This window comes from Rhinolophus hipposideros (assembly GCF_964194185.1).
Source record: "Rhinolophus hipposideros genome assembly, chromosome: 6".
Classification (NCBI taxonomy): domain Eukaryota; kingdom Metazoa; phylum Chordata; class Mammalia; order Chiroptera; family Rhinolophidae; genus Rhinolophus; species Rhinolophus hipposideros.
In genome coordinates, this window is record NC_138052.1 from 101,102,607 (window position 1) to 101,128,233 (window position 25,627).

A 25,627-nucleotide genomic window follows, 5' to 3' on the forward strand; every position below is an offset into this window, starting at 1 on the left:
AGAGGAAGGCTTGGTGGCTCACAGCTTGTTCTCTGTTTGCAGAAGACAAAGCAAGACTCGGATGACTGTCCGTACTCTGACTGCTGACTTGCCAAAGCAGGTTAGTCCTTCTTGTTGAAACAGACGCAATATCAGTCACCTGTACTTTTGCGGAAAATAGCGTTGCCGTGTTGTAACAAGAGCCCTAAAGCTGTGTCGTTTGCTGAGCAGTTCTAGTCCTAGGAGTCCTTACGTAAGGGGAAAGCTCTGTGAAGAGAGGTGTGTCTGTAACTGGTCGCTGCAGACGCCCCGGGCAGTCACATCTGTGCTAGATGACTCACCAGCGCAGAGTTGCATGTGTCCATTTCATGGACAACCCGAGAGCCACGGAGAGTCTTGTTTGGGAAGAACAGTGTGTGACCATGGACACATGCGGAATATGTCATTAAGAGAAACGAGCAGGGTGCAAAGTGACCTGTGGAAAGTGATTCTCATTTTTATTTAAAGAGACAAATAGGTATACGGAGCAAATAGGCTAGAGGGGTAAGCCTCACAATGACCAAGTGATAGGCTTCCAGTCGCGATTTTTTCTGGTTACTATCAGCAGTTTTTATTTTTCTCTTTGTGCTTTTCATTTATTTGAGTTTCCTGCAGTGGGCATACACTGCTTTTTGTTGTCAGGAAAACAGCTGAGTGAATATTATTTTCATAAGAACGTGAAACAGTGTTAAATGCCACTTAGGGAAATGATTGACTTAAGCTGGCTTCCCTAAGTGGCCTTTTTTGCTACTTACTGGTGGAAACCAGGACACAATTTATATCTCTATGTGTTTGGCATGTTTACAACTGTATTAAAACAAAGAATACAACACAGGCACACACAAACACTTCATAGAAAATCATTTGTTCACAGTGTCCCAAAATGTGGGACAAACAGTTGTGTGCCCTTGTGAGGGAGAGAAGTGACCCGCCTGTGTTTCAGATCTACTTCCCTTTAGACGCTGGGCCTTCTGCCGTCACATCCGTTTGTGTTGTGCTGTTCCCTGCACACAAAGTTGCTGTCTGGTTATATTTGGTCTAACCACCCTTTTGATGTTGTGTGTGTACACGGGGTATCGGGTTTCCTGGAAACATGACTGTGCTTCAATGACGTGTGAAAAGTGACATAACCAGCAGACAGGGCTCACTGCGAGTCCTCGCATGTGGGACTGTGGGTGAAGACGTGGTGCAGGGCGCCCATGGAGCAGCGAGTAACACAGTGGCTACTTGGTCTCTGGCCTTTGCCCCTTTGGTACTGGGGCCACTCCAGTGCCTCTAAGACGCCTCGGGCCCCCGTGCCACCGGCACTGGCCAGGAATCGCGCTGGCAAAGGTGCTCAGCCTCATTGCTGATGTGTCTGCGCTGCCACGCTGCATCCCTAGTGGTGATCCTGTGACAGATGAATGCCAGGGGCCGCAAAACCCTGCGTGTCTCCCTGTCAGCACTTTGCTTTAGGATCTGCAAGCCGAAGGGATGGCTCACTTCTCTCTAGCTGCCTTTTACCCCTCGGGGAAACGTTCCCTTAGGGAAACGATGACTGACGGGATGGATGCCAGGAGACAGGACTACACGTGTCTGGTTTGTAGTGATGGAAATTTTCTGTGCTGCACACATTTGCTTCCATAAGAGCGAGAACTGGAATTATAAGGGATTATAGGCGGATGGTCCTGGGTCCTTTTGGAAGGCTGTCGGCATTACAGATCTTCAATTCTAACGGGGAGGTCTGATCAGTTGCCTTCTCTGTGGAAGTTGTGATACAAATGTGTGGCTGCACTACTTAGGGCCCAGTTAGCTTTGCAGCTTGCTGATGGTAATGTGTGACATTATGTTCCCATTTTTCTTCTCTTGGTTTTGATCCCCAGAGCATCTCATTCACCGAGGGCATGAGGACTTTTTCGTCCCCATCTTCAGCAAACGCCTCCTTCTGCTCGGTCCCTGCTTCCCCTCTGACCCCTCCCGGCCTGCCCGATTTCAAGGACAGCAGCAGCTCCGTAATGGGGCCCCAGGCTCCCCACGTCAAGAGGCTGGCAGCAGAGAGGAACAGCGGCACACTGGAAGGCCCCGATGCGACACAGGCCCCGGCCCCTGGGCACCCTGCGCTCCAGCCTTGTCAAGGTGTTGGGTTTTGTCGTGTTGTGAGGAGTGGCAGCCCCAGCTGTCCTGCGGGCCATGCTGGCACCGCCTTAGGCCTAGGTACAGGGGGGGCCGGCAGGGAGTGCAGAGCTGCTGGGAGAAATGACCATGGGGAGGGTGACTTGACCGTGGGCTCATCCCGCTCCAAAGGGGAGCAACCGTGTGGCTGGCCGGGAAGTGGGGGGACCCCTGTTTTCACATTGACAAACGCCCAGCTGCAGGTGTCTGAGGAGTTCATAGATGATGATCCGGCAGACATCTCTTTCTTTGCCGGGGGCTCTGAGGCATTCTCTTTCCCATACCGCAGTTTGGCCCCGCAGGCCCCTTTGTGTAGCCGCCCGAGCTCGGCCCGGTCCAGCCCCAACAGGTATTCCACGGAGGCAGCGCCCGTGCACGGGGAGCACGGCTTTGAATTTGAGGAGGAGCGTGGCTTTGGCAGCGACGTGCACCCCTCAGACACGTCGGAGTTGTTTGAGGTGAAGGCACAGGCCAGCCTCATGCACAGCCTGCTCAGCCCGTCCGAGAGCAGCTCCCTCAGGAACAACCGGTCCGAGAGCAGCTCCCTCAGCAACCTCCCGCTGCCCGGTTCGTCTGTGCGCACGCCCAGCTCCGCCGAGCAGTCTGAGGCCAGCTCCATGGCCAACTTCCCTGCCCACTCGCTGCGCTCCGAGGCCAGCTCGGCCTTCCAGTTCTCTGACCTCGTGGACCAGTTAGAGCAGCTCAGCTACCCGCCCACGGCAGCTGAGGACTCTAGCGGCTCCGACACCGACTCCTGGGGCTCCGAGTCTGAGGTCCCCCTAGACATGAGCCTTTTGTTCAGCGGCCCATTTGCGCAGACAAGTGGGGAGAGAGTCGTTTTTAACTTGCAGAGTAACATACAGGATCTGACTCAGGGGAGCAGATAGATGGAAACCCAGATCCTTTACAGGAGGGCTCCACCTGCTCAGTGTGGTGAGAGCTCAGATTGTCAGCATTAGGTGTCAGAGCAGCTGTGCCCACCGCTAGGTATCCTTTCTCTTCCTAACGCTCTGATTGAGTTTTCTATTCCAAATGTCATGACTGACACTGTCACTCGGGACGGTGTTTGAAACGATGCATCCAGTTTAAATAGATGAGTATCTCTGGCTGTCTTCCTGGGAGCTGATGGGCTGGTCTTTGCGGCTTCATTGTGTGGCATGTGCTTCTGTCCAACTGGAAGCTGCCGCCGTCCACTCTGCGTGCCACACAGGTCTCATCCGTGTTGGTGTTTAATAGAATATGTGTAGTCTGCCTGTTGATGCTGCTTTTTAAGATGAGGCGCGCGGCCCCCATGGCTTGGTGGGGGGAGGTCTGTTTGATTGTCCGGCTGCTACACACAGTCTCGAATGAGCTGGATCTCGGGACGGTGCAGAGGTTGCATTCTCCTGTGTGTGGTCTTCAGCTGCATGCAGCGGGGTCCCTGTGACTGCCCGGGTATCTCAGTGCCAAAGCATCGCCCCATTAATGACTTAAGACCCAGAAATAGTGTTGTGTTTCGAAAGCGGGCTTGGAAGGGCATCGGTTTAAAACACAACTGAACAGTTAGCTTACTTGGGGCTATAATTCCTATTGGGGCTATAATTCCTATCTGATTGCAGGAAAAGCAGAGCCAGATTCCGGTCGACCTGAGAGTCGCAGTGTGAGCTCGCCAGAGAGCCGTCCTCTTTGGGCTCCTGGAGCAGGTTTTTCACTAGAGAGACTAAGCACCGGGGACCCCCGAATGGCAAGGGCTTGCGCTATCCTTAGGAATGTTTCCTGCAGGCCCGGTGCCGTGGGACACACAGTCACTAGCCGAGGCAGTGGCACAGGCAGCCCACTGTGGTGCAGCCTACCCCCCTGCAGAGGGGGGCTGGTGCTCATAGGGCCTGCGGACACCAGGGGGCCTCTGGCGTGCAGCCCAGCGCCCAGCACACCAGCCCTGGACAGACACGCATCGTCAGGTCCACGTCTTGGGCTTTATCTTTGGGTTTTTGTCGTTGATCCCTTCTGGTCTGACCTAGTAAAGCAATGCCATGTTTGATGGTTAACTTTCTTCCCAGATGTCCCGGGGTGACTTTAAGCCTCCCGCCTATGCTCCCGGGTGGCACCTTCTGCCTGCTGGGATGGTTTTGCTGTGTGTGCCCAGGGCCCCTCGGAGCTGCCCTAGGCCTCTTGGGAGGGTCAGTCGGTACCAGCAGGGGTTTGGCTAAGTGTGTTGGGGAGGCTCCCATGTTTGTAGCTGCCTTAAACCCACACTCAGCCTCACCACGCGCTGGTCAGCAGGGCTGGTGCTGGGAGAATGTGCAGCTGTCGTTTGTCCCACCTACGTCCCTCAGACCCACTGTCTACACGATGAAGGTACTGGGTAGGGTTTGGCTGATGATGTGACTGATGGTAAGCGTGATGTCATTCGAGTAGCATATTCGGGACATTTTGTTTTTCCCTTGTGTCACTCGAAAAGCAAACTTTGGATGTGTGTGGTGAAGAGAAGTCACCATGTACGTGTAGAATGCTTTTCCTGGACCTCAGTAGTCAGTCATGGCCACTCTCTTCTTCCTCTGCTGTGCCTAATGGTGCTCTGAATGAACCAAGTTGTCCCTTGTGGTTTTTTTATTGGGTGTTTTAAGGGAACCCACCCTACTATCTGGGTGGTGGCTTTGAGCCATCTCCGCTGCCGGGCTGGGGTGACCGCTCCCTGGTGCACCAGGGCTGCCGGTAGATGGGGACACGCCCGTTACAGTCTTGTCCCGGAGATCTGACCTCTTCCCGGGCCTTCCTGTAAAAGGGTTTGGTTTTGTTTCTTCAGTGAAACTTTATTTTCAGGAGATGATTGTTTGGCTCTTTGTTTAGAAAGGTTTCCAAATATACAAAAGCGGAAAGCAGAAAGAGGAGTAGAACAAATGAACCTATCACCCCTCCCCACACAGTGTCTCCAATGCTTGACCACACTGGTGCCCTCCACCGTTTCTTCTCTGTGCTTTGTTGCTGTAGGATGTTTTTTTTTCATTCAAATTTTCCGGGTGACAATGATCAACAAAACCACCTAGGTGTCAAGTGTACGTTTCTATAACCCATCATCTGTATGTCGCATTCTGTGCTCACCACCCAGAGTCAGTTCTCCTTCCATCACCATGTATTTGACTCCCTTTGCCCTCTTCTACCATCTCCCGCCCCTTACCCTCTGGTAACCACCAAACTGTTGTCTGTGTCTGTGAGTTTTTGTTTTTTTATTTGCTTGTCTTGTTCCTTTGTTGCCTTCAGTTTTATATCCCACATGAGTGAAGTCACATGATTCTCGACTTTTTCTGTCTGACCAATTTCACTGTAGGATTTTAAAGTGGGTCCCTGACACGCTGACCACCTTCCTCAGAATTTCTGCATGTATTGACACATAAGGACACCTTCTTCCATAACTCATGCAGACAGCATTGCACAGAATCAGTAATCCCTCAGTATCTCCTAATAACCAGGATGTACTTAAGTTCACCCAGTTGTCTGAAGTGCCCTTAACCACTTGCTTTGTTCGAGTGGGGATCCAGACACCATCCGCTTTCTGCATGTGGTGAGAGCTCTTAGGGCCCCTCTCATTTAGAGGACCCCCTCTCATGCCATGACTTGTAGAAGAAGCCAGTGGTCCTGCCTCGGGTCCCACAGTCTGGCCGCCCCCCAGGCCTCTGCACTTCTGGAGGCTGGACCTGGCACTGCACTGACTGCTCGCCCCTCATTCACAGCAGCCACATTCCCACAGCGCCCTGTGGCTGGCACCTCTGCGTGTGACAGCGCAACTCTAGGGCGAGCCCAGCGCCCCAGACGCTGTGGACACTGTTGGTGAAGGTGTTCTTTTCAGACTCAGGTTTAGCTTTTGCGAGATCTGGGGAAATTTTTTAAGTTCTACTTTCCCAGCATGCTCATGATATTTTTCAATTTATACTGTTTCCTTTATAGTGAAATCATTTCTTTAAAAATCAGTTGTGGCTTTTTTTGGAGTTATTGCTCAGGGCTCCCCCTTTCACTCTTGAGTGGGTTGTATCCCTCCACCCAGAGGGAATTTTTTGGAAACCAAGGGAAAGTGAGCCCAAAGGACCACATTGCCTCTTCACATCTCTAGTGACATTGTTCCACTTTCTCTTAGTAGAGATGGTTTATAGTAAATGTTCAAACATCCAGAACAGTTCAGATCGAGGCCTCTGGGCCTTTCTTCTGTTTGCTGATGGCTACTGATGCTGAAAGCACTTGTGTTATGCAGTGACACCACCTGGGGGTGCGGGGGGAGCATATACCTAATTATGGGACAGTTGTGCAAACTTGAATGAAACACGAGACTTGTAACCACACTTCTTACATTGGCAGCCAATTTGCTGAGAGTGTGGAGTTGAAAAGTGCCTGCTAAGTGTTGACAGTTTTCTCTCTTATTCTGTTGATCTCTTTAGCGAGACCCAGGGCCTTCTACAGACGGACAGGGCCGTCTGGGTGTGTTGGGGTGGCAGCTGACAGCAGTCCTGCAGCCGTCCCCACCCTGCAGAGCCCCCAGCAGGCAGTGCTTCTTGTCCCCCTTAAGTCCACCTCTAACGAAACACTCTGATTTGGGGCCAATGTTTATTTTTGTTAGTTATCAAGTCTGTTTTTTATATTTAAGTTTCAAAGTACAGTTACTGTACATAAGCCAGTGTATGAGTATTAAGCCTAACAACAGTACAGTTTCATGTCACTAAGACTGACACTAAAATAGGTAATGGTGTGTGCTCTATAACTTTTTTAATCATTTTGCCTTTTTTTGTATTACAAAGGAATTCTCCAAGTGTGGAATTTGATTAGGAGTCCCTTTTCCAGTGAACACACACTTGAAAGTAGTAGTGATAATAAAATAAAAACAGTACACCAAAACAGTTCAGTATGAGAAACTCAAACCTGTTGGTTATGTCTTCCCCATCATTGTCATTTTGCAGTCTTTTTTCATTGCTTCAGTGTACCAGAATATTCCGATTCCTCCACTGTCTGCTGTCCTGAACGAGTAGCTGCAAGCGTCACGCATGCAGTGGTTGTGAGCATGTACACACGCGTAGTACACGAGCTCTGTCCCTGTGTGTTATGTGTGTGACATTTGATGCCAAGTCTATGTCTTCACAGAACGGTTCTCCCCTCCTGGTTCATGGGACTTAAACAAAGAAAGCCACTGTTGGAACAGTTAATTCACAGACTAAAACGTTAATATCCGTCCAGGCACTTACAATTGAGAATTTTAGTGTCTTCTCAAGGCCATGGAGTCTTACTCAGCTGCGGTTTTACTTGGCCCTTGTCCTGAAGGTACAGAGTTTGTCACAGCTAACTGCAGTGCGCTGGCCACTGTCGGCCCCTCTCGTCACATAGTAGTTATGCCTGCCGTGTCCCTAGGTGCTGTCTTTTGCATGAAAGCATCTACATTCCCCTGGGAAATGAAGAGAAAGGGAACTGGCATTTCATTATGCATTTGAACTTGTTCATTCTTTAGAGACATTATGTTGCCTGGTTTGTGGTACTTATAAAGCTTGTTTTCCTTTGAAACTTGCCATTTATAAATTTGCAGATATGTACTAATTCAGATTTTTTTAATTGTTTATTCAATAAAATAAGGAAATATTTGCTATGAGTTTTTAAATGGGCTTTTTAGCTTTCTTTCCCTCTACTTGCTTACAGTTTTCATTTACACAATTAAAGACTATTTTGCACGTTAAATGAATCCTGAAACAGCTCCACATTTTTTACATCCTCCTTATTGTCTCCCACCTCATAGGCTTCTGAGCAGCAAACAGGCACCATGATGCGATTGTCTATTTCGGACGTGGACGGTGACGTCCCTTGAAGGCCAGCGAGGGCTGGGGGGAGCGGCGCCTTGCTTTCCTCAGCACCTTGCTTGGCTCTCTTCCAGTGCTTTCTGCTCGGGCCAGCATGTACAGGTGGGGCTAGCGCGCCTGCTGTGGGCCGTGCAGCCACCTGAGGCACCGCTGGCCGGGGCGGCGCTGTTCACGACTGGGATGAACCGCCTGGTCCCTGGGCTTGTCCTGTGCACAGAACACATGCTGTTGGCTTGTTAATTCTGAAATGAGAACATCGTTGCCCTTTTTCCCCATCGGCCAGAACCACCAGTAAAATCCGGGACCCAGAGTACAGCCGCTGCTCAGATTCTGGACGAGTCTTACTCCGGCTCTGAACCTGAGTTTCCCACTTGGCCAGCACACATTTTCTGCTGCCGCCACAGAGCCATCTGCGTGTCCCCAACCCCACTCAGGTCATCGATCAGAGGTGGGTGCTGCCCCGCCTCCTGGGCAGCAGCCTCCGCGAACCTGGTGAGAACAGGCTCCTCAGAGCAGCACAGACACTTGGGTGGTGGGTACTGGTCTCCTCCCTAGGTTTCGGGGCACCTGCACCCAGTGTGGCCGGGGGCAGGAGGCGCCTATGCTCTGTCACACACTAGAGCAGCCCTGTGGCAGTGGCCTTCCGCCTGTCAGCACAAACTCCCCAGAACCCTGAGTAGGCGGTCAGTTCCTTCCCGCATCGGGCCAGCCCTGCCCCTTGGCCGAGGCCACCACTGCCCAGTGATCACACTCGAGGGTGAAGTGGTGACGTAAGTGAGCAGATCCTCGACGAGGCACCTCAGTGATAAATCCAGATTTCAATAGACTGTTCCAAAGCACTTCTCCTTAGACCCATAGGTTGACCTGTTAGGAGGGTAAGAATTGTACGGCCTTCAGAAGGTGTTTCTTTCCTAATGAATGTCACCTACAGACTTCGTAGTTTTGAATAATTGGCTTGGGGGACCTTGCCATCATCGCTCCAGTAGTTCAGAGGATCCGTAACTCACAGCTTCGCAAAGTTTTACGCAAAATGTGTCATTTATTAGAACAAAGACACAGGGCTCCCTAGACCGCCATGCGCATACACAGAGGAGACCGCAACCTAGACAAATGGCCCAAAGTGTCACTGTATCGTATGTTGGGGCACCTATTTTTATTAACAAGGAAAGAGTCTTGATTATTTAGAACAAAACAAAAGAAAAAACTCTGAAAAATGTTTCTTGGGAGTACTTACTGTGTGTGTTGATGTCACCCTCTGAACTTCAAGTCACCACAGCCACGTGTACCACGTGGGCCCTGTGTGCCAGGCACCTGCTCCAAGCTTCCTGGGTGTTGCCTTGTGTAGGCCTTGGCCCTATGGAAAGGCCACGCCACCTGTCAGGTTGCCACCTGCTGTTTTGTGGATGGGGAAGAGGAGCAGGGAGATGACCTGCAGGGAACACACAGTAAGACATGAACTGGTAGTAGGGCCCCTCACGACTAGCCATTTTTCTACCTCCCACTGTTGTTTTTGAGCCAGATTTTGTGTAAAGTGACTCAATGACATTCTAGTGCAAAAGTGGAGCCAGAAATAGTTCTCTGCCAACTTATCAAAGTCACACTTATTTATTTACCTGGATTCTTTGGACAATTCAACTTTTTCCTCTTTTATGGGATTAATGAGCCATTGTTCAAGCTAAAGGAGTTTCTAGATCTTACGCCTCCTGCTATCATGTTAACCTTCAAAATTAACCTTGAATCTTCCAAACTGCAGCTGATTCTTCCTCCACTGTTAGACAAAAATTTACTGTTTATTGTAGAGATCTGAAGAAGAGAATTTAAAGGTGTAAAATAAAAGGAAGCGTAACTTTCCTCTAAATGTGATACCTTGGTTAGATGAGTAAAGTGCAGGTAAGCACCGAAGTATAATAGTGTGCTTTTTTAAAATGACGTTTCAAAAATTATAAGATGAATTTTTAGGAATTTTTGGAAATAACGAATGCCACAAAAAAATCAGCTGCCAGAGGTGCTCTCTGCTGACAGTTTGCAAGAGTATTAATTCTACATGTTTTTGGAAGATGATGGAACCCTGTAACTTGCACCTTTGAGAACAGAGCCTATCTGAACACAAGTGGGCAGTTTTGATCCACTCCTTGCAGATGTACAGAGCTCAGTAAAACATAACTATCATTTGTATCTGTCAATTTCAAATAACGTAATTTTGGAAATTGAAGCATTTCTAAAAATTCCTTGTCTACAAGTGAAGGAGTTGGTCATTGTTGATACTAGAGTGGGATGAAAGTGTACCCCTCTGTCTCTGTGGATTCTGTAGTGAGTACTCGCAACTCAACAATGGTGACTCTTTCTGGCTGTTTTTCAGTAGAGGGCCTTAGACCCGGGATCTGTTTTTATAGATATTTAAGATTAATTCTTTGCTATGTTAGTTAAGGCAAAACATTTTGTGATATCTAAAGCTTGATGTTTAGCATTTTAAAAATCGTTAAGAACCTGCTTTTCATCCATGTTTGCTAACATGCATTATCAACGTGGACAGGACTTTCTAAGGCAGGTGAGCACTAAGCTTAGCACCTTTCATGTTGTTCCCCAGTCCAGACAGCAGCGCTGGGACCGTACGCCTGCACAGCCACGGCCCCACGCTTGTTTTCTGGGTGTGGAGTGTGTGTTAGTGACTCATAAACAGTAGAAAGACTGGCCCTCACAGGATCAAGCATGGAGTTGTGGGGTGCACACTCGAATGGGACACTTTCTTGAAAATTACCTCCCCACAGATTTGTTGACTTTATCTTCTAGGATCTGTGTTTACAGAATTGAAAGTAGGTATGATTCATAGTATTTTGTTATAACTAACAGATTTAATAAAAGCAAATGTTTAATGGCAGTTTGTGGTACTTTTTAATCTATTCACTAACCTGTGATTTGACGATTTTCGTGAACTACTATCTACAGTGATAACATCAAGTAATGACTTTTAACGTCCCAAGTGAGCAGCCTCTCCAGTCTCACGAGTGCCTTACCAAGGCGCTGTTTACTGGGAGTTGCATTCTTAACCTGATCGCCCTATTGTCGGCCCTGACCGACAGATCAGAGAGCTCGTCATACGGTGCTTCCTTCAGTGGTCACACTATCACCTCAATCTTCACCTTCTATTTAAAAATAAAGTCCAGTTTTGCAGCAACTTTCTGGTAAACTGTCCACGAGTAACTGCTGTGGGACTGCTTATCTTCGAGGGAGGTGCCGAGTAGGGTGCTGGAAGACACAGGAGTGAAACAGTGGCCTTATACTTACTTTCATAACCGATGAGTATAAAACACCTTGGCTCTCATACCTGGAACAATACACTTGTGAAGAATAAATAGATAAGTTATTAGTCACCTCTAGACTTTTTTCTGAATTTTCAGTGTGTGAAGGTATCTCATTCTGCAGTTCTGGGCTTTTTAGGGACAAAGGGTTTGGAGTGCAAACCCTAAAAGTTCACCTCTGGGACTCTCCTCCATATGGGAAGTAATCTGTGTCCAGGACTGGCGCAGGCCTGAGGGAGGGGTGATGTAGGGAATTGTATGTTATTTTAAGGTTGCTTAGCATATTTTAAATGTAATAAAAGCAAATTCTGATAAACTGGTCATTAATAATTTATTTTGTCCAGGTTCTCTAATATGAATGAATGTTTCCTCATGTTTTAAGCTGTTGGTTGTGAGGAATTTCAGAGGAAACCTCTGCCGTCATAGCATTGGTAGTTCAGCTCTGGAAGCACCTGTGTGGGGTCCCGAGCTCCAGATTTGTCAATGTGAAAATAGGGACCCCCTCCAGACCTCAGGATGCGTTGGAGGGCTGCCTGACTAGTTCAGTGCTGATGCCGGTCCAGGGAGCAGGAAACGGGCATGCCGGGTGTCCAAGAAACTCCTCTACACCATCCTGCCCACACATTTACATGTTTTAGGCTAAGTAAACCAAGTTTTGGTTTTATAACCCAGCCTCTGTAGGCAACTGCATGTGGAACCTCTGGTGTGGTATTGGAGGCGAAGTGAGCAGGCACCACAGGTTCAAATCGAGTTACTTTTATGCCAGCGTTTTGTGAACTGACTTAATCATAGTTAGAAATAATGGTAGTTCGGTTGTTAAAACACTATGTTTGGAAACTTAAGGGAACTTTCTATGTTAAAGAGCTTTAAAACAGCCGTTAAATTTCTTCCAGAAAACTCTGCTTTAACAGTATCTTTAAAATACGGCATTTACTAGTTACTGATTTCCCATAGGAAAACATTAGAAATAAACCTTTGAGAATTAAAAAAAAAAAAATGAATAAGAAAATTTCTTTGTTACAAAATGTATGATGGAATATACCTCATCATTAACCTCCTTAGGACTAGGCCAAAATGTTGGTTTCTGTCTAGTCAAAAGCAAAGATTGTTTTAAGAAGGGAAACAAATTAAGTATTAATAACTTTTGTGGTATAATTTAGACAACGAAAATAAAACCTTTATTAATGAAAAATTCAATGAAGTAGAAAACAGTATAATGAGTTGTCATTTATATAATCCAGTTTTTTAAATGACCTTAAAAGAGACATTTTTCCAGCTGTATTAGTATCATTTTGACACGTCTCTAGCACTTACACAGAGGGTGCCCTCCCTGCTGGTCCTGTTCCCTAGGCTTATTTTCTCAGTTGCATCCTCTTTAGAACAAAGAGAAGCCCCTAGAACCACAGAGTCCAGGGGGTCCAAATGCCTATGGTTGGTGTCTATGAAATCAGATTGATCGGCTATCAACCTGTTTTCATTTTCACTTTATGTCACATTGAAAATTGCATGTGATGGCAGCTTTACTTACACAGTTTCCAGAAAGTTCCTAGTGGTGGTGTCAGACTACTGTTGGCTAACTCCTGGAAAGAAATGTGGTATTTGGCCCGCATGATGGCCCTTTCTCATTTCTCGCTCCGTCCCCTGCCCCGTTCAATTCCAGGCTTTTCTATGGACAGTCCTCAGCCTTCTCCCTCCACCCGGAAGAGCCCACTGAGCCTGAGCCCTGCGTTTCAGGTGACTCTGGGCCCTGCTGAGCAGGGCTCATCCCCACTCCTGAGCCCTGTCCTCAGCGATGCTGGCGGACCCAAGATGGACAAAGAGGAGCTGAAGCACCAGGTGGGCACCGCCCCAAGTGGAGGGCTGGCTGCTGGTGGGCCTGTGTTTGCAAACTTCCGGGCTGGGAGGCCTGAGGGTGGGACGGGGTGGGGGGGATTGTGCCCACACTCCCCTGACCCCTGAGATGGTGGGCAGGCTTCCCCAGTGAAACCTCATCCTGAGATCCTCCTATCACTTTTTGGGACTCATCTGGGACCTTTGTAACAGTTCCTGGCACCCGTGGGTTCCAAGTGTTGGGCTGGATTCTGGGAATGTGGGAACAGGTAGGACCTGGGGGAGCCCTCTGCCAAGTGACTGGGAGGGGGTCTGGTGCTAAGGGAGAGTTTGCTGGGGACCCGTCTTATCTGGGGGCAGTCAGGGGAGGCATTCGGGCTGATAGGTGAGTGGGTCCCGGAGGAGTGTCCCGGAGGTGGGTGGGGCCCACACAGGAGTGTTTTTGCCAGAAGAGGGGGATGCATGGGGCATGTGGGTTTAGGAAAGTGGAGGCAATCCCCTTGCGGGTTTCTGTTTATTGTCAGGGATGGGAGTGAGGCAGGCACCAAGAGGTCAGGTAGAGAGCACGGAGCTCAAGGCCCAGGCGATGGCCAAAGATAGTGGCACCCGTGGCCTCGGGGCCCTCATCTATGCCTGGGTGACATTGTGGTCAACGCAGTCAGCAGGGTGGCTTTGTGGGTGCACACAAGGGAGAACAAAGGGCCCAGGGAATGTTTGGGGAAGAGGAGTGAAATAAATGAGCTATGGACTGTGTTGGCCCAGGGAGAACCTCCTGTTCTCAGGGAGTGGAGGTCCCCAGACGCAAGCCAGGCCAGGTGGGCTGGGCCCCGGGTGGTGCCCCGCCACCCCGCCTCACGGGTGCCTGTCACATGAGGCAGCTGTCATCGTGAGGACTTCAGCACTCCACTGTTCCATCACGAATGGGCCAAAGACAGCATGTTCTGTCCAGGGCTACCACTGCAGACACGTGAGGTTCCTCAGCTGTGGGGTGCAGCCCTTCCGAGGCCTCCATCAGACACTCCTCCTGGTAACCGGGTCCCCCTGAAGTCACTATAGTGAGAGCAGCCCCTGAACTGCAGGGCAGCCCCTGAACTGTTGTGTGAAGTGGCATGCCATGGCCTGGCTTCCAGCCCAGTGCCTCTTCCATGGTCAAGGCTTTACAGCCAGCCCCCACCCCTCAGGACTCTGTCTCCACCTCCATCCGGTGGGCAGGGGGCACAAGGAAGGAGATGTGGGCTGCCAAAGGTCAGCCCCCCTTTCTCAGCCGCAGACCTCGCCCAGCTTGCTTCTCGCGGGCTGGAGTCTAAAGCACATAAACTCCTAGGTACAAACCTGACCACTACAGGTTTCCTCCCAAACCTGTCACCTGCAGGGGTCAATGGCTTTTCCCCTTGGCTTGGGCCCAAAACCACAGTCATCCTGGCCTCCTCCATCTCCCACACCTCCACCCACAGAAACACTTGACCCTCAGAGTGTCGGGTCCCACCCCTCATCATGCCACTCCCCTCCCCTACTGCACAGCCTGAGTGGGAAGAGGTCTCCTGATGAGCCTCAGCCAGCCCCTCCCAACGTGCTCTCAGTGAAGCACCCAGGCTCATCCTGAGGTCCCAGCCACCACTCCAAAGATGCCTGCCTTCCAGATCAGTAACCAGCTTGCCCACCTCCCCCTCATCCGTGACCCCCTAGCCCCACTAGCCACCAGCCTCACCCTCTCCTGGAGGTGGCCTGTCACTCTGCTAGAGACTGCTGCCCACCCGCCCCCCCAGCTCTGTGTCCACCCCACTTCTCTGTTGTGGTAGCTAACTTCCCCGTTAGCCTGTGCATTGCTTCTTGCTGTTTCCTCTTGGGAGGCCATCAGCTCAAGGACAGGGACCTCCGTTCCTGGGCACGTCCCAGGTGCCTGTTGGGGTTGTTTGCATGGCAGCCATGGCAGCCATGGGGACGGTTGGTCTCTAAAGTCCTCCGCCTGGTGGAGGAGCAAAAGTATGCAGGGAAGGAGCAGGACCAGTGTCTTCAGGCTAGGGAAGATGGAGAAGGGGCCATCAAGCAGGGCTCAGCCAGGCTGAGGCTCAGGGTGGGCAGGGGTCCTCCGAAGACAAGATGAAGCCCCTGGCCTGGCTTGAGCATGTGACAGTGCTTTGCAGGAGGCTGAAGCTGGGCTAGCGGGGCTTTCCTGCTCCTGAAGGTGCCTCATCGTCATCACTGACTTGCCTGCCAGCATCTGCACATCAGGCAGAGCTCCAGGGCTGGGCTATCTCTGGCCCTGCACTCCTACCCAGTGCGTCAGCCACCTAGTGCTCGGACATGGGGCACAGTTAGAAGCTGCACTGTCCGGCGGCATTGTGATGACTGTGAGTCAGCCTTACTGGTTTATGCGCACATACGCACATACTCATGGATCTGTGTGTTAACCAGCCATGCCTCTGGCAGTGGAATCTGTACAGAACCAGTCATACTCTTCAATACGTGTCAATGTTTGAACAGCCATTCTTTTTGCAAAAAAAATAACAAATGAGAAAACGTGTGAGGGAGCTACCACTGCCTTATGTTTTTACTCAGAAGAAAATCCCTTCAGGAATTATGGATGACTGTTGTGTGACAATGTTAACTGGAGCAGAAGAGAGCAAGTGTTAGGAACGTGAGTGACATGGCCAACCGACACATGCTCACACTGTCTTGTGCTTCTTGCAGTGTGTGGGAGCAGACGAGGCCTATTTCATAGCAAAGGAGATTCTCGCTACAGAACGAACATACCTGAAGGATTTAGAAGTTATTACTGTGGTATGGAACCCAAGTCATTATTTTGATTTTCTTAATGCTTCTCAAATCTAAACCAGAGACAGAAGAGCCCTCGTCAAAAATAGCTCTTGTCATCATGAGATCTAAGTGTACATGTTCGGTGAAATATATTTGCCTTAAAAACATGTCTAATACAGGTCAGCATGTAGGGTCCAATTCTTTGTAAAACTGGGAATGTATCCATTTGAAGCTTTTCATCCAGAATTGTTTGCTTATATCGTGAAAATTTGGTGGTCAGCCAAGAGGACAGATGTAGCACTGATTTGAACTGTCCTCACAGGACTCTGGGGTCAGTGCTCCATGTCCTGTGGCCATAGACCCTCGGGAGTGAGCTCCTTCAGTCACCCTGAACTCTTCCCGCAGTGGTTCCGCAGTGCAGTGGTCAAGGAGGACGCCATGCCTTCAGACCTGATGACCCTGCTCTTCTCCAACATAGACCCCATCTACGAGTTCCACAGAGGCTTCCTACGTGAGGTGGAGCAGCGGCTGGCACTCTGGTAATACCCTGCAAAGGCCCTGGACCCCAATGTGGGCAGCCCGCACGCTCTGGGTCCCTACATGGGCAGTGCCACCCTCATCACCATCACTGCTTTCTGGAATTTCCTGGCTTCAGAAACTAACGCACAAGAACCATTAGTTCATTGAAGTCTATTTTTAACACTTGTGGGGAGGAGTAAGCCTGTAACAATCACTTTTATTCATCCTATGCCAGAAAAGTAAAAAAGGAAGTTAAAAGTAGATGATCCTGTTTTTGCCTGATTACCATCTTTCAAGAATGGCCAAAAATGTAATAATTGTTTGTCAAGTACCGGCTTCCCCTTGAAGCAGCTCATTGCCCTTCTGGCTATGACTAGAACAGCTGGTCACACTAGTACAACCAAAATGAGTCTCATAAGCGTACATAAGTTTTTGACCATATTTTTCCATCTCTACTCAGGGAAGGACCTTCCAATACCCATGCCACAGGCAGTCATCAGCGAATCGGGGATGTCCTACTCAGGAACATGCATCACTTAAAGGTAGCTTGGGTTTGTGCAGTGACTCCAGGCCTAGCGACTGATGGTTTGAAACCAGCAATACCCAGAGGATTGTGACTCTTCAGGGCAGTGTTCCCCTCAGGACGGCATTCCACTGAGGACAGTGTGCCCCTCAGAGCTGCATTCCCTTCAGGACAGTGTTTCCCACGTGACAGCATTCACCTCAGGACAGCTTTCCCCTCAGGGCAGCGTTCCCTTCAGGGAAACATGCCACTCAGGACAGTGTCTCCCTCAGGACAGTGTTCCCCTGAGGATAGTATTCCCCTAGAGCAGATTCCCCTCAGGACAGCACTCATCCCAGAGCACCTGTCCCCTCAGTAAATTGTTCCCTCAGGAAACTGTCCCCCTCATGACAATGTTCCCTTCAGGAAAGCTTTCCCCTCAGGACAGTCTTCCCCTCAGGACAGCGTCCCACTCAGGACAGCATCCCCACAGGACTATGTCTTCCTCAGAACAACATTCTCCTCAGGACAGTGTTCCCCTCAAAAGCATTCCTGACAACAACAGCTTATCAGGACAGTGTTGCCCATAGCCGAGTTCCCCTCAGGACGGTACTCATCTCAGAGCAGCTTTTCCCTCTGGACAGTTTTCCTTCAGGACAGTGTTCCCCTCATGGCAGTGTTCTCTTCAGGGAAGTTTTCCCTTAGGACACTCTTCTCCTGAGAACAGTGTTCCTTTCCCTCTGAGCAGCATTCCCTTCAACACAACATTCTCGACAACACAACATCTTATCAGGACAGTGTTTCCCTCACAGCTGCATTCCACATAGGCCAATGTTTCTGACAATACAAAGTTCTATCTAGTCTTTTCCTCAGCTAAGTTGCCTTCAGGACAGCACCCATCTCACAGCAGCTTTCCCCTCAGGACAGGGTTCCCCTCAGGACAGTGTTCACACTGCACATTGTTTCCCTCTGGACAGTGTTCCCCTCAGAGCTGCGTTCCCCTCAGGACAGTGTTCCCTGCACAACAGTGTTCCTCCCAGGACACCACCCCCTTTGCAGGAACATTTCCTTCAGGGCAGCATTCTCCTAAGAACGGAATACATTTCAAGATGGCATTACCTTCAGCTCAGGATTCCCTTCAGAGCAGTGTGTCCCTTCAGACAATATTCCCCTCAGGACAATGTTCCTGACAAGACAACATCCTCTCCGAACAGTGTTTTCCTCAGCTGAGTTCCCCCCAAGACAGCACTCATCTCAGAGCAGCTTTCTGCTCAGCACAGTGCTCCCTTTAGGACATTTTCTTCAGGACAGCGTTCCCCTCAGGACAGTTTCCCCCTCATGAAATTATTCCCCTCAGGACAAAGTTCCTGATTAGACAACCTTTTATTAGGACAGTGTTTCCCTCATCTAAGTTCCCCTCAGGAGAACACTCATTTAAGACCAGCTTTCCCCTCATGTCAGTGTTCCCTTTAGGATAGTGATGCTCTTAGGACAGCATTCCCCTCAGGACACATTCTTCTCAGGACAGTGTTTTCCTTAGGACAGCATTCCCCTTTAAACAGTGTCCCCCTTTAAGCAGCGTTCCCCTCAGAACCACACTCCCCTCAGTTCAGAGTTCCCCTGCAAACAGCATTCCTCTCAGAGCAGCATTCCCCTTCAGGCCACATTAGGCTCAGGAAGCCCTTTTTATCAGGACACACCCCTCTGAGAGCAACATTCCTTTTAGCACAGCATTTCCCTCAGAGGAGCATTCCCCTTAGGACAGGGTTCCCATCGAGACTTCATACCCTATGTACAGAGCGCCCTTAGTGCGGTGTTCTCACAGGACAGTGTGTCCCTGAAGACAACATTCTCCTCAGAGCAGCGGTCCCCTCAGGGTTCATTGCCACCAGAATAGCGTTTCTTTCAGAACTGTGTTCCTTCAGGACAGCATTCACCTGGAGAAGTGTTTTCCTCAACACGCTGTCCCTTAAGAAAGTGCTTCCCTCAAGACAGAGCTCCCTCAGAGCAGGTTTCCCCTCAGAGCATCACTTTTCTCAGAGCTGCATTCTCATCAGGACAGTGTTTTTGTCAGCACACAGCACCCTCAGTAGGGTGCTCCCCTCAGAACAGCATTCTCCTCACAACAACATTCCCCTCATGATGGTGTTCCCTTCAGAGCATATTTCTCGTCAGGAAATTACGACCTCAGAGCAGCCTCGGAGAGGAAGAGTGTGCTGAGGGTTGGCTCCCTGAAATCCATACTGCGATTCACAATGGCTCATGAGCCCCTGGCCCATGTGCAGTTGCTGCTCTGGCTGAGCTCAGCATTCTGCAGAGGACTGCGTGGAGCCTGTCAGGGCTACCGTTGGGGGTTGTTTCCACTCTACTCCTGGGCTCATAGTTCAGTGTTTTTCCTCGGAGGCATTAGGGTTTCATAAAGGAAATGTGCCAGGGAAAGTACAAAAGGGGTAACCCTAGGTAGCCCGGGTCAGCATGTGGGGAAGGTGAGATGTCCCCCCGTCAGGACCAGTATCACAGGAGTTGGAATCAGCAGGCTGTGCTTTCACTGTTGAGGGGCCTTAGTCTTGTGAAACAGACCCGGGATGGGCCTGTCCCGCCCCCACGTCTATCCTGGCAGCTCTGCAGCATCCAGCCATGAAACTGGAGTCCCTGCCACCTCAGTCCCCCACCTGCTTGCATCATTCCAAGTCTTCAAGCCTTCACTGTTGTGCCCATTCGCTAGGCTGGCTACCACCTCCATTTCAGGCCTGTCCCCCCTTTGACCCAATCAAGCCACATTTCTGACCGTCTTCCAGACCCCACTTCATATCTAGAAACCCGAGGGAGCTGCAGGATCGATAACTTCTGTCTTCAGAGAGCCCCACCAGAAGAGCTCCATGCTGCTCGGAGCCCCAGTTTTCACCCTGACACTTTTTTGGTTTTTAGAGCCAGGTGATTATTTAGTAAGTTCTACCTATCCCAAAAGCACCTACACAAATTTCAAATCAAAATATACACAAATCTGTTTGATTGAGCTTATCATACCACGTAAGTCATCTGCAATGTTCACTAAAACAAACTGATTTAATACTAGAAACCTTCTAGAAGATAGGGACTAGCTGAGTCTAATATGTGTAACACTCCAAATCCATGTGTGCACTTTGTGCTGTCAGGAGTAAAACGTCAGTATACGTGGGTCGACAAATGCTTTCCTCCACTCTGGAGTGGGGGTGAGAGCAGCCTCCCCCAGGTCCTGAGGGCAGAGCGAGAGCGAAGTTTGTTTAACCCCTGCCCAGAGCTCATGTTTGCGTCACATGAGGTGCCTTACAACCCACTCAGCCTCAGTTGTTCATCTGTAAAGTGGAGAGAAATCCCTTTGTCCACTCACCACATGAGAAGTGCAGCCAGTCAGCAGTGAGTGCTGGTGAGTGGCTGTGGCCAAGCCCCCGCCCTCCTGTCTGCAATGAAGTTTGTTTGGGGTGGCGTCTCAGGTGAGGCAGGACAAACTCCATGGAGGTTGGAAAGCCCCAGCTGACGTGCACCGGGCCATTTTTCTCTGTTCTGCCCTTTGGAGTGTCCAGCTAGTAATTTACACCCACACTGGGAATGCCATCTAGACAGACAGGCTGCATGCCAACTGAACCCTCGCCCAGGTCTTTGAACCTAAAGGCCCCCCTTTCATGCCTCAACAGCAGTTTACCAGCTACTTCCAAAGGCACGATGAGGTCCTGACAGAACTGGAAAAGGCAACCAAACGCTTTAAGAAACTGGAGACAGTGTACAGAGAATTTGAGCTCCAGAAAGTCTGCTACCTGCCTCTCAACACGTTCTTGCTGAAGCCCGTCCAGCGGCTGGTGCAGTACCGCCTGCTGCTGAGCCGGCTGTGTGGGCACTATGCTCCCAGGCACCATGACTACGCTGACTGCCGTGGTGAGTACGGGCACCAGGCCCCACCCTGCTACAACTGCCATGGCTGTTTGCTTAGGAGCCCCTTTGGCAAGCCTGAAGGCTTTGGCTCCCTTACCTGGGGAGCGCAGGGTGCGCTGGCTCCACCCCAGAGATCCAGGTATGCAGTGGACAGGTCTGGCCGCCACCCCCGGGCTGGTGGAGGGGAGAGGTCCTGGTCTTTCAGCCCCACCACCCTGGGGCAAGACAGAGGGAAGGACTGGTCACAGGGAGCGGGTGCTGTGACAAGGGCAGAGCCCCCACAAGTGCACTGGAGGGTGAAGTGTACCCCCAGAGTGACCTGCTGCCTGTGGGCATGTCTGTCCTGGAAGCCTTGGCTCCAAAATGCAAACATTTGGGCCAGGGTGGTCTGTTAAAGGTTTCTGCCATAGATGGACTTTGTCCTTTGTGTGTGTGTCTTAAAAGGACAAAGGAATAAACCCTGACCTTTTCAACGTACAAATGTGACTTCTAATTGTAATGTAACTTAGTGCAGGACATGAGTCTGTCAGAGGTTTTTACAAGTAAACTTGCCATTGTCATTGAAAGTATAAGATGAAAGATTAGCATTTCCTTCTAGCTGGTCTCCCATTGTCGTGAGTGGGTATAAATAAGACACTTTTCTACTATACAATAAACAAAATGAATCATACAATATTGACAATTCTCTTCTTCATTCTAAAAGCAAGTGTTTTGTGTTTGCTAAAAAGGAAAAGACAAAATTGTCAAAAACATTTCCAAGCATTTTCAAGAAAATAAATAAATGCAGCCTGTTTAAAATGCTCCCCATGGTCAGCCTTCTCCCCATGGTCAACTGTGGGCAGGCAGTGTTGGGAGGAGGTGTGGCCCCTCCCAGGTCATCAGGGGAGGTCATGCCCGCCCGCTCACTACCATCATGTTCCTCATCAGTAAAACCCATCGCATGGGCTAATGCCAAAACCACATGAGGCTGCATTTCTGAAAGTGCCTTGTAAATTGTTAACACAACATGGTATCGCTAACTGGCAACTGGACAGGTTTGCTTCAGCCCCCAGCCGTCTCTGGAAGGCTAGGAGAATCCTGCTGATGGAGCTCAGCTGACCACAGTGGTCGGAGCCCCTTCCCAGCACAATGCCCTCCCCCAACCCCCTCAGAGGAAGGCCCCTTGGGGTGCAGATACTACCAGCCATTTTGATCTTCCTAAGAGCTTGAGCTTGAACCTGTTGAAAAAATGGGGTACCTTTAGGTTGAGACTTAGAGAAAGTGGCCTTGTATTTTAATTTTGTCCTTCATTCAAATAAGTGTGTGCTAAGTGTGTGTTGACAGTTTATCAGCATCACACTGATTCTGTGGAAACCCAGGCCCAGGTGGCACCCTTGACAGCAACCCTGCAGCAGGCCTGAAGTGCCTCCCCAGCTTTGGCAGCTTCCAGGGCCAGCTCACATGCAATGCGAACCCATGTGGCATCTGAGGACAAGGTGCCACCCAGGGCGCACACATGGGGCCAGGCAGCCTGCAGTGAACAAGCAGAGGGAAGAGAGTCTCTGCCAACAATGTCACTAAGACTTGAGCTGGGCCTGAGGGATGACGGGCCAGGTGACGGGCCAGAGCTCAGGAGTCTGCCCGGAGCCGACTCCATTTGTCAGTACCTGTGGTGGCAGCACCAAGGCTCTTAGAACGTGTCAGTTATGAAGGAATAACTCATCTCCCCATGTGCTCCCTGATATGACTTTATCAGAGCTGTGAGGCAGGTGTTGTCCCCTCCCCTGGAGAGGAAATGAGCCAGTGGTCACACAACCTCACTCTAGCAGACTTTTGGGTTAGAGCTGAGAGGCAGGCGGAGCCCGGGGAGTGGACATCTGCTGTGGTTCATGGCACCACAAGGCACTGTAGCCAGGCAGTCAGCCAGAGTTCTGATGGGAAGATCCAGGGTCACCAGGAGTGGCTGCAACAAGGAGACAAGATGTGGTCACTGCATCCTGGGACAGGACCAGGTCTGGCCCAGCAGCTGTTCCCAGTGTAGCCTGGCCCGTGCTCTGAGGACCACTCTCCATGTCTGATTTTGTGTTTCATCTGTACACTTCCTGATTCTAAATTTGCATAACTTTGCTTGAACTGTAAGATTAGCATCTGCTCCTCCATTCAAGGAGAAAATTACAGTGCTTTAAAGATGCAAATGATTTAGACTTTAAACTGTAGGAAATGATTTTTCCTAAAGAACGAATACTGTTTTGCCCATAACATTAAATGGTTATTTACAAGGACAGTTCTTTTTCCACACCTGTGTGTTAACTAGTCAGCAGTGCAGGCTGAACAAGTCCAAGTTTCGGGTCATGTGCAGGGACCTGCACTTGCTGTGCCTGGCAGTCAAAAACCATGGATGGCAGTCCTGTGAGGAGTCTGGGTAGAATGTTCCTTGAATTAAAAGTGCCTTTTTAAAATGCCACTTCCTGTCACAAAGAGGTAGGTGGAGAGTTTTTTTCTGTGCCACCCATGACCCACCCGCCTGGGTGCTTATACTGAGAGGTCTCTTCACACAGACGCCCTCAAAGTCATCACGGAGGTGACCTCCACGCTCCAACACAGCCTCGTCCGGCTGGAGAACCTCCAGAAGCTGACAGAGCTGCAGCGGGACTTGGTCGGCATAGAGAACCTCATTGCTCCGGGCAGGGTGAGTAATTATTTGAGAAAGTTTTCAAGCTGCTTACTTCTTGGTTTTTGATTGAGATAATTCATGTACCACAGAACTCACCCTTTCAAAGAGTGCAATTCAGTGGTTCATAGTATATTCGCAAGGTTGTGCGCCCATCACCACTATCTAATTCCAGAACATTCTCATCACCAAGAGAACCCCCATACCTGTTAGCAGTCACTCCATGCCCCTCTCCGTCCCTGCTTTGTCTGTGGATTTACCTGTTCTGGAAATTTCTCCTAAACGCAGTCTTATACTACGTGGCCTGTGTGACTGGCTTCGTTCTCTCAGCATCATCTTTCCCAGGTTCATTCATGTGGCATGTTTCAGTGCTTCACTCCTTTTTGTGCCTGAGGAGTACCCCATTCTCTGGACACAGTCGTCTGCTGATGGATGCGGGGTGGTTTTCACTTTCTGGCTTTTGTGACTAGTGCGGCCAAGAACACTTGTACAAATCCTTGTGTGGACGTGTGTTTTCAATTCTGGGTACCCTAGGAGTAGGATTCCTGGGTCATGGGGTAATTCTATGCTTAACATTTTGAGGAGCTACCAGAATTTTCCAAAGTGCGCTGTTTTATATTCCCTCCGGGAGTGTTGTGGGTTCGGAGTTCTCCCTATCTCCTCTCTCTTCTTGATTCTCACTATCTGGTGTTTGGCATGTCCCTGATGGCAAATGTCAAGCATCTTTATGTATTTATTGGCAATTTGTTTGCCTTCTTTGGAGAAATGCCCATTCAGACCCTCTGCTTATCTCTTAATTGGGTTTCTGTCTTTTTCCTTTGAGTTGTGAGATTCTTTATCCACTGTGGATACCAGGCCCTCCCCAGAGTACTATTTTCAAATGTTCTCCTGTATGGTGGGTTGTCTTTTCACTTTCTTGATAATGTCATTTACAAAATGAAAGGTTTTAATTTTGATAAAATCCAGTTTATCTATTTTTTCTTTGGTTGCTTGTGCTTTTGGTGTCATAGCTAAGAACCCATTGCCTAATTCAAGGTGTGAAGAATTAAACCTTGTGTTTTCTTCTAAAAGTTTCATGTGGTTTAGCTCTTACATTTAGATTTGATCCATTTTTAGTTCATTTTTGTAGATGGTGTGAGGTAGGGGCCCAACTTCATTCTTTTCCATGTAGATGTCCAGTTGTCCCCGCACCATTTATTCAAATGTCTTCACACCCTTGTCAAAACTCAATGGGCCATAGATGTGTGGATTTATTTCTGAACTCCCAACTCTGCCCCATGTGTCTATACATATCTACTGGGCTGCTTACTTTCTATCACTAATGCTTTTTGGTTTGAACTCAGTACTGTCCACATAAGGAAAGAGTTTTAGGGGGATGTTTCCTGTCTCAACACAAACATACATGTCATGGAGTATGGATGTGTAAATTATGTTTCTGTGTGAGCCTGGTAGAATTTACCGAGAGTGTGCGACCATGAGCTCAAAGAAATGAACTAGGACTGAAACATCCGGAGGGCCTGCCCTTCTGGAGTTGGAGCTTCCGGTGCCGGACAGCTCCATTTCATGTCTCTCTTTGTCTCCATAGCTCTGGTAATGCTGCTGGCTGTAAGCTCCTGGAGATCCGCAGGGCCCTTGTTACACATGGTGGCTTCCCCATGCACACCATGCAGTGACTTATAGGTGTGGCCCAGGGAACTGTCACTGAAGGGACAAAAAAACAAAAACAAGTAGCCCCACAGAGCAGGGACCGGGTGGGCTCTGGAGGCAAGGCTGGAATTCAAGCTCTCCCCAGCCGTGCAGCCTGGGCCCCCTCTCTGAGATGGAGGGTCCCAGGTAATGGCAAGGGGACTGATATCAGTCAGCTGCTCGGCCAGTGCCTTGCATGAAGTAGCTGCTGGGCCATAATGGTTTTTATTAGTCAGGGTTCCAAAGCCTCGTCTTCATACCCAGGGTTCCTGGTCTCCCTGAGTTACATGTGTGTATCAGTCAGAAACAACCCACAGTAGGTGTTTCAGCAGAGGCAGTTCAGAGCAAGGCTTGTCAACCAGGTAAGAATGTGGCCGACAAGGTGAAAGATAAGAAGAACCGTGACGTATCAATGGGGCAGACTGTGGAGCAGGTCCCCTGAAGGCTGGGGAGAGTGTTGAACCCAGTGGGGAAGGCACCCGTGGGCCTGGGACTG

The 25,627-nt window shown here is 49.7% G+C and overlaps 1 protein-coding gene across 6 annotated transcripts in view; it reads left to right on the forward strand.

The window, feature by feature from the left end:
* FARP2 (FERM, ARH/RhoGEF and pleckstrin domain protein 2) overlaps positions 1-25,627 on the forward strand; it is a 100,206-nt gene that overhangs the window by 64,332 nt on the left and 10,247 nt on the right. For all 6 annotated transcript variants that reach the window (XM_081052448.1, XM_081052450.1, XM_081052453.1 and 3 more), the window contains 8 exons: positions 43-100; positions 1,881-2,133; positions 12,939-13,114; positions 15,800-15,889; positions 16,271-16,404; positions 16,845-16,926; positions 20,561-20,798; positions 23,333-23,463. In XM_081052448.1, coding sequence (XP_080908574.1) covers positions 43-100; positions 1,881-2,133; positions 12,939-13,114; positions 15,800-15,889; positions 16,271-16,404; positions 16,845-16,926; positions 20,561-20,798; positions 23,333-23,463 — 1,162 coding nt within the window. The remainder of the gene's footprint in view (positions 1-42; positions 101-1,880; positions 2,134-12,938; positions 13,115-15,799; positions 15,890-16,270; positions 16,405-16,844; positions 16,927-20,560; positions 20,799-23,332; positions 23,464-25,627) is intronic.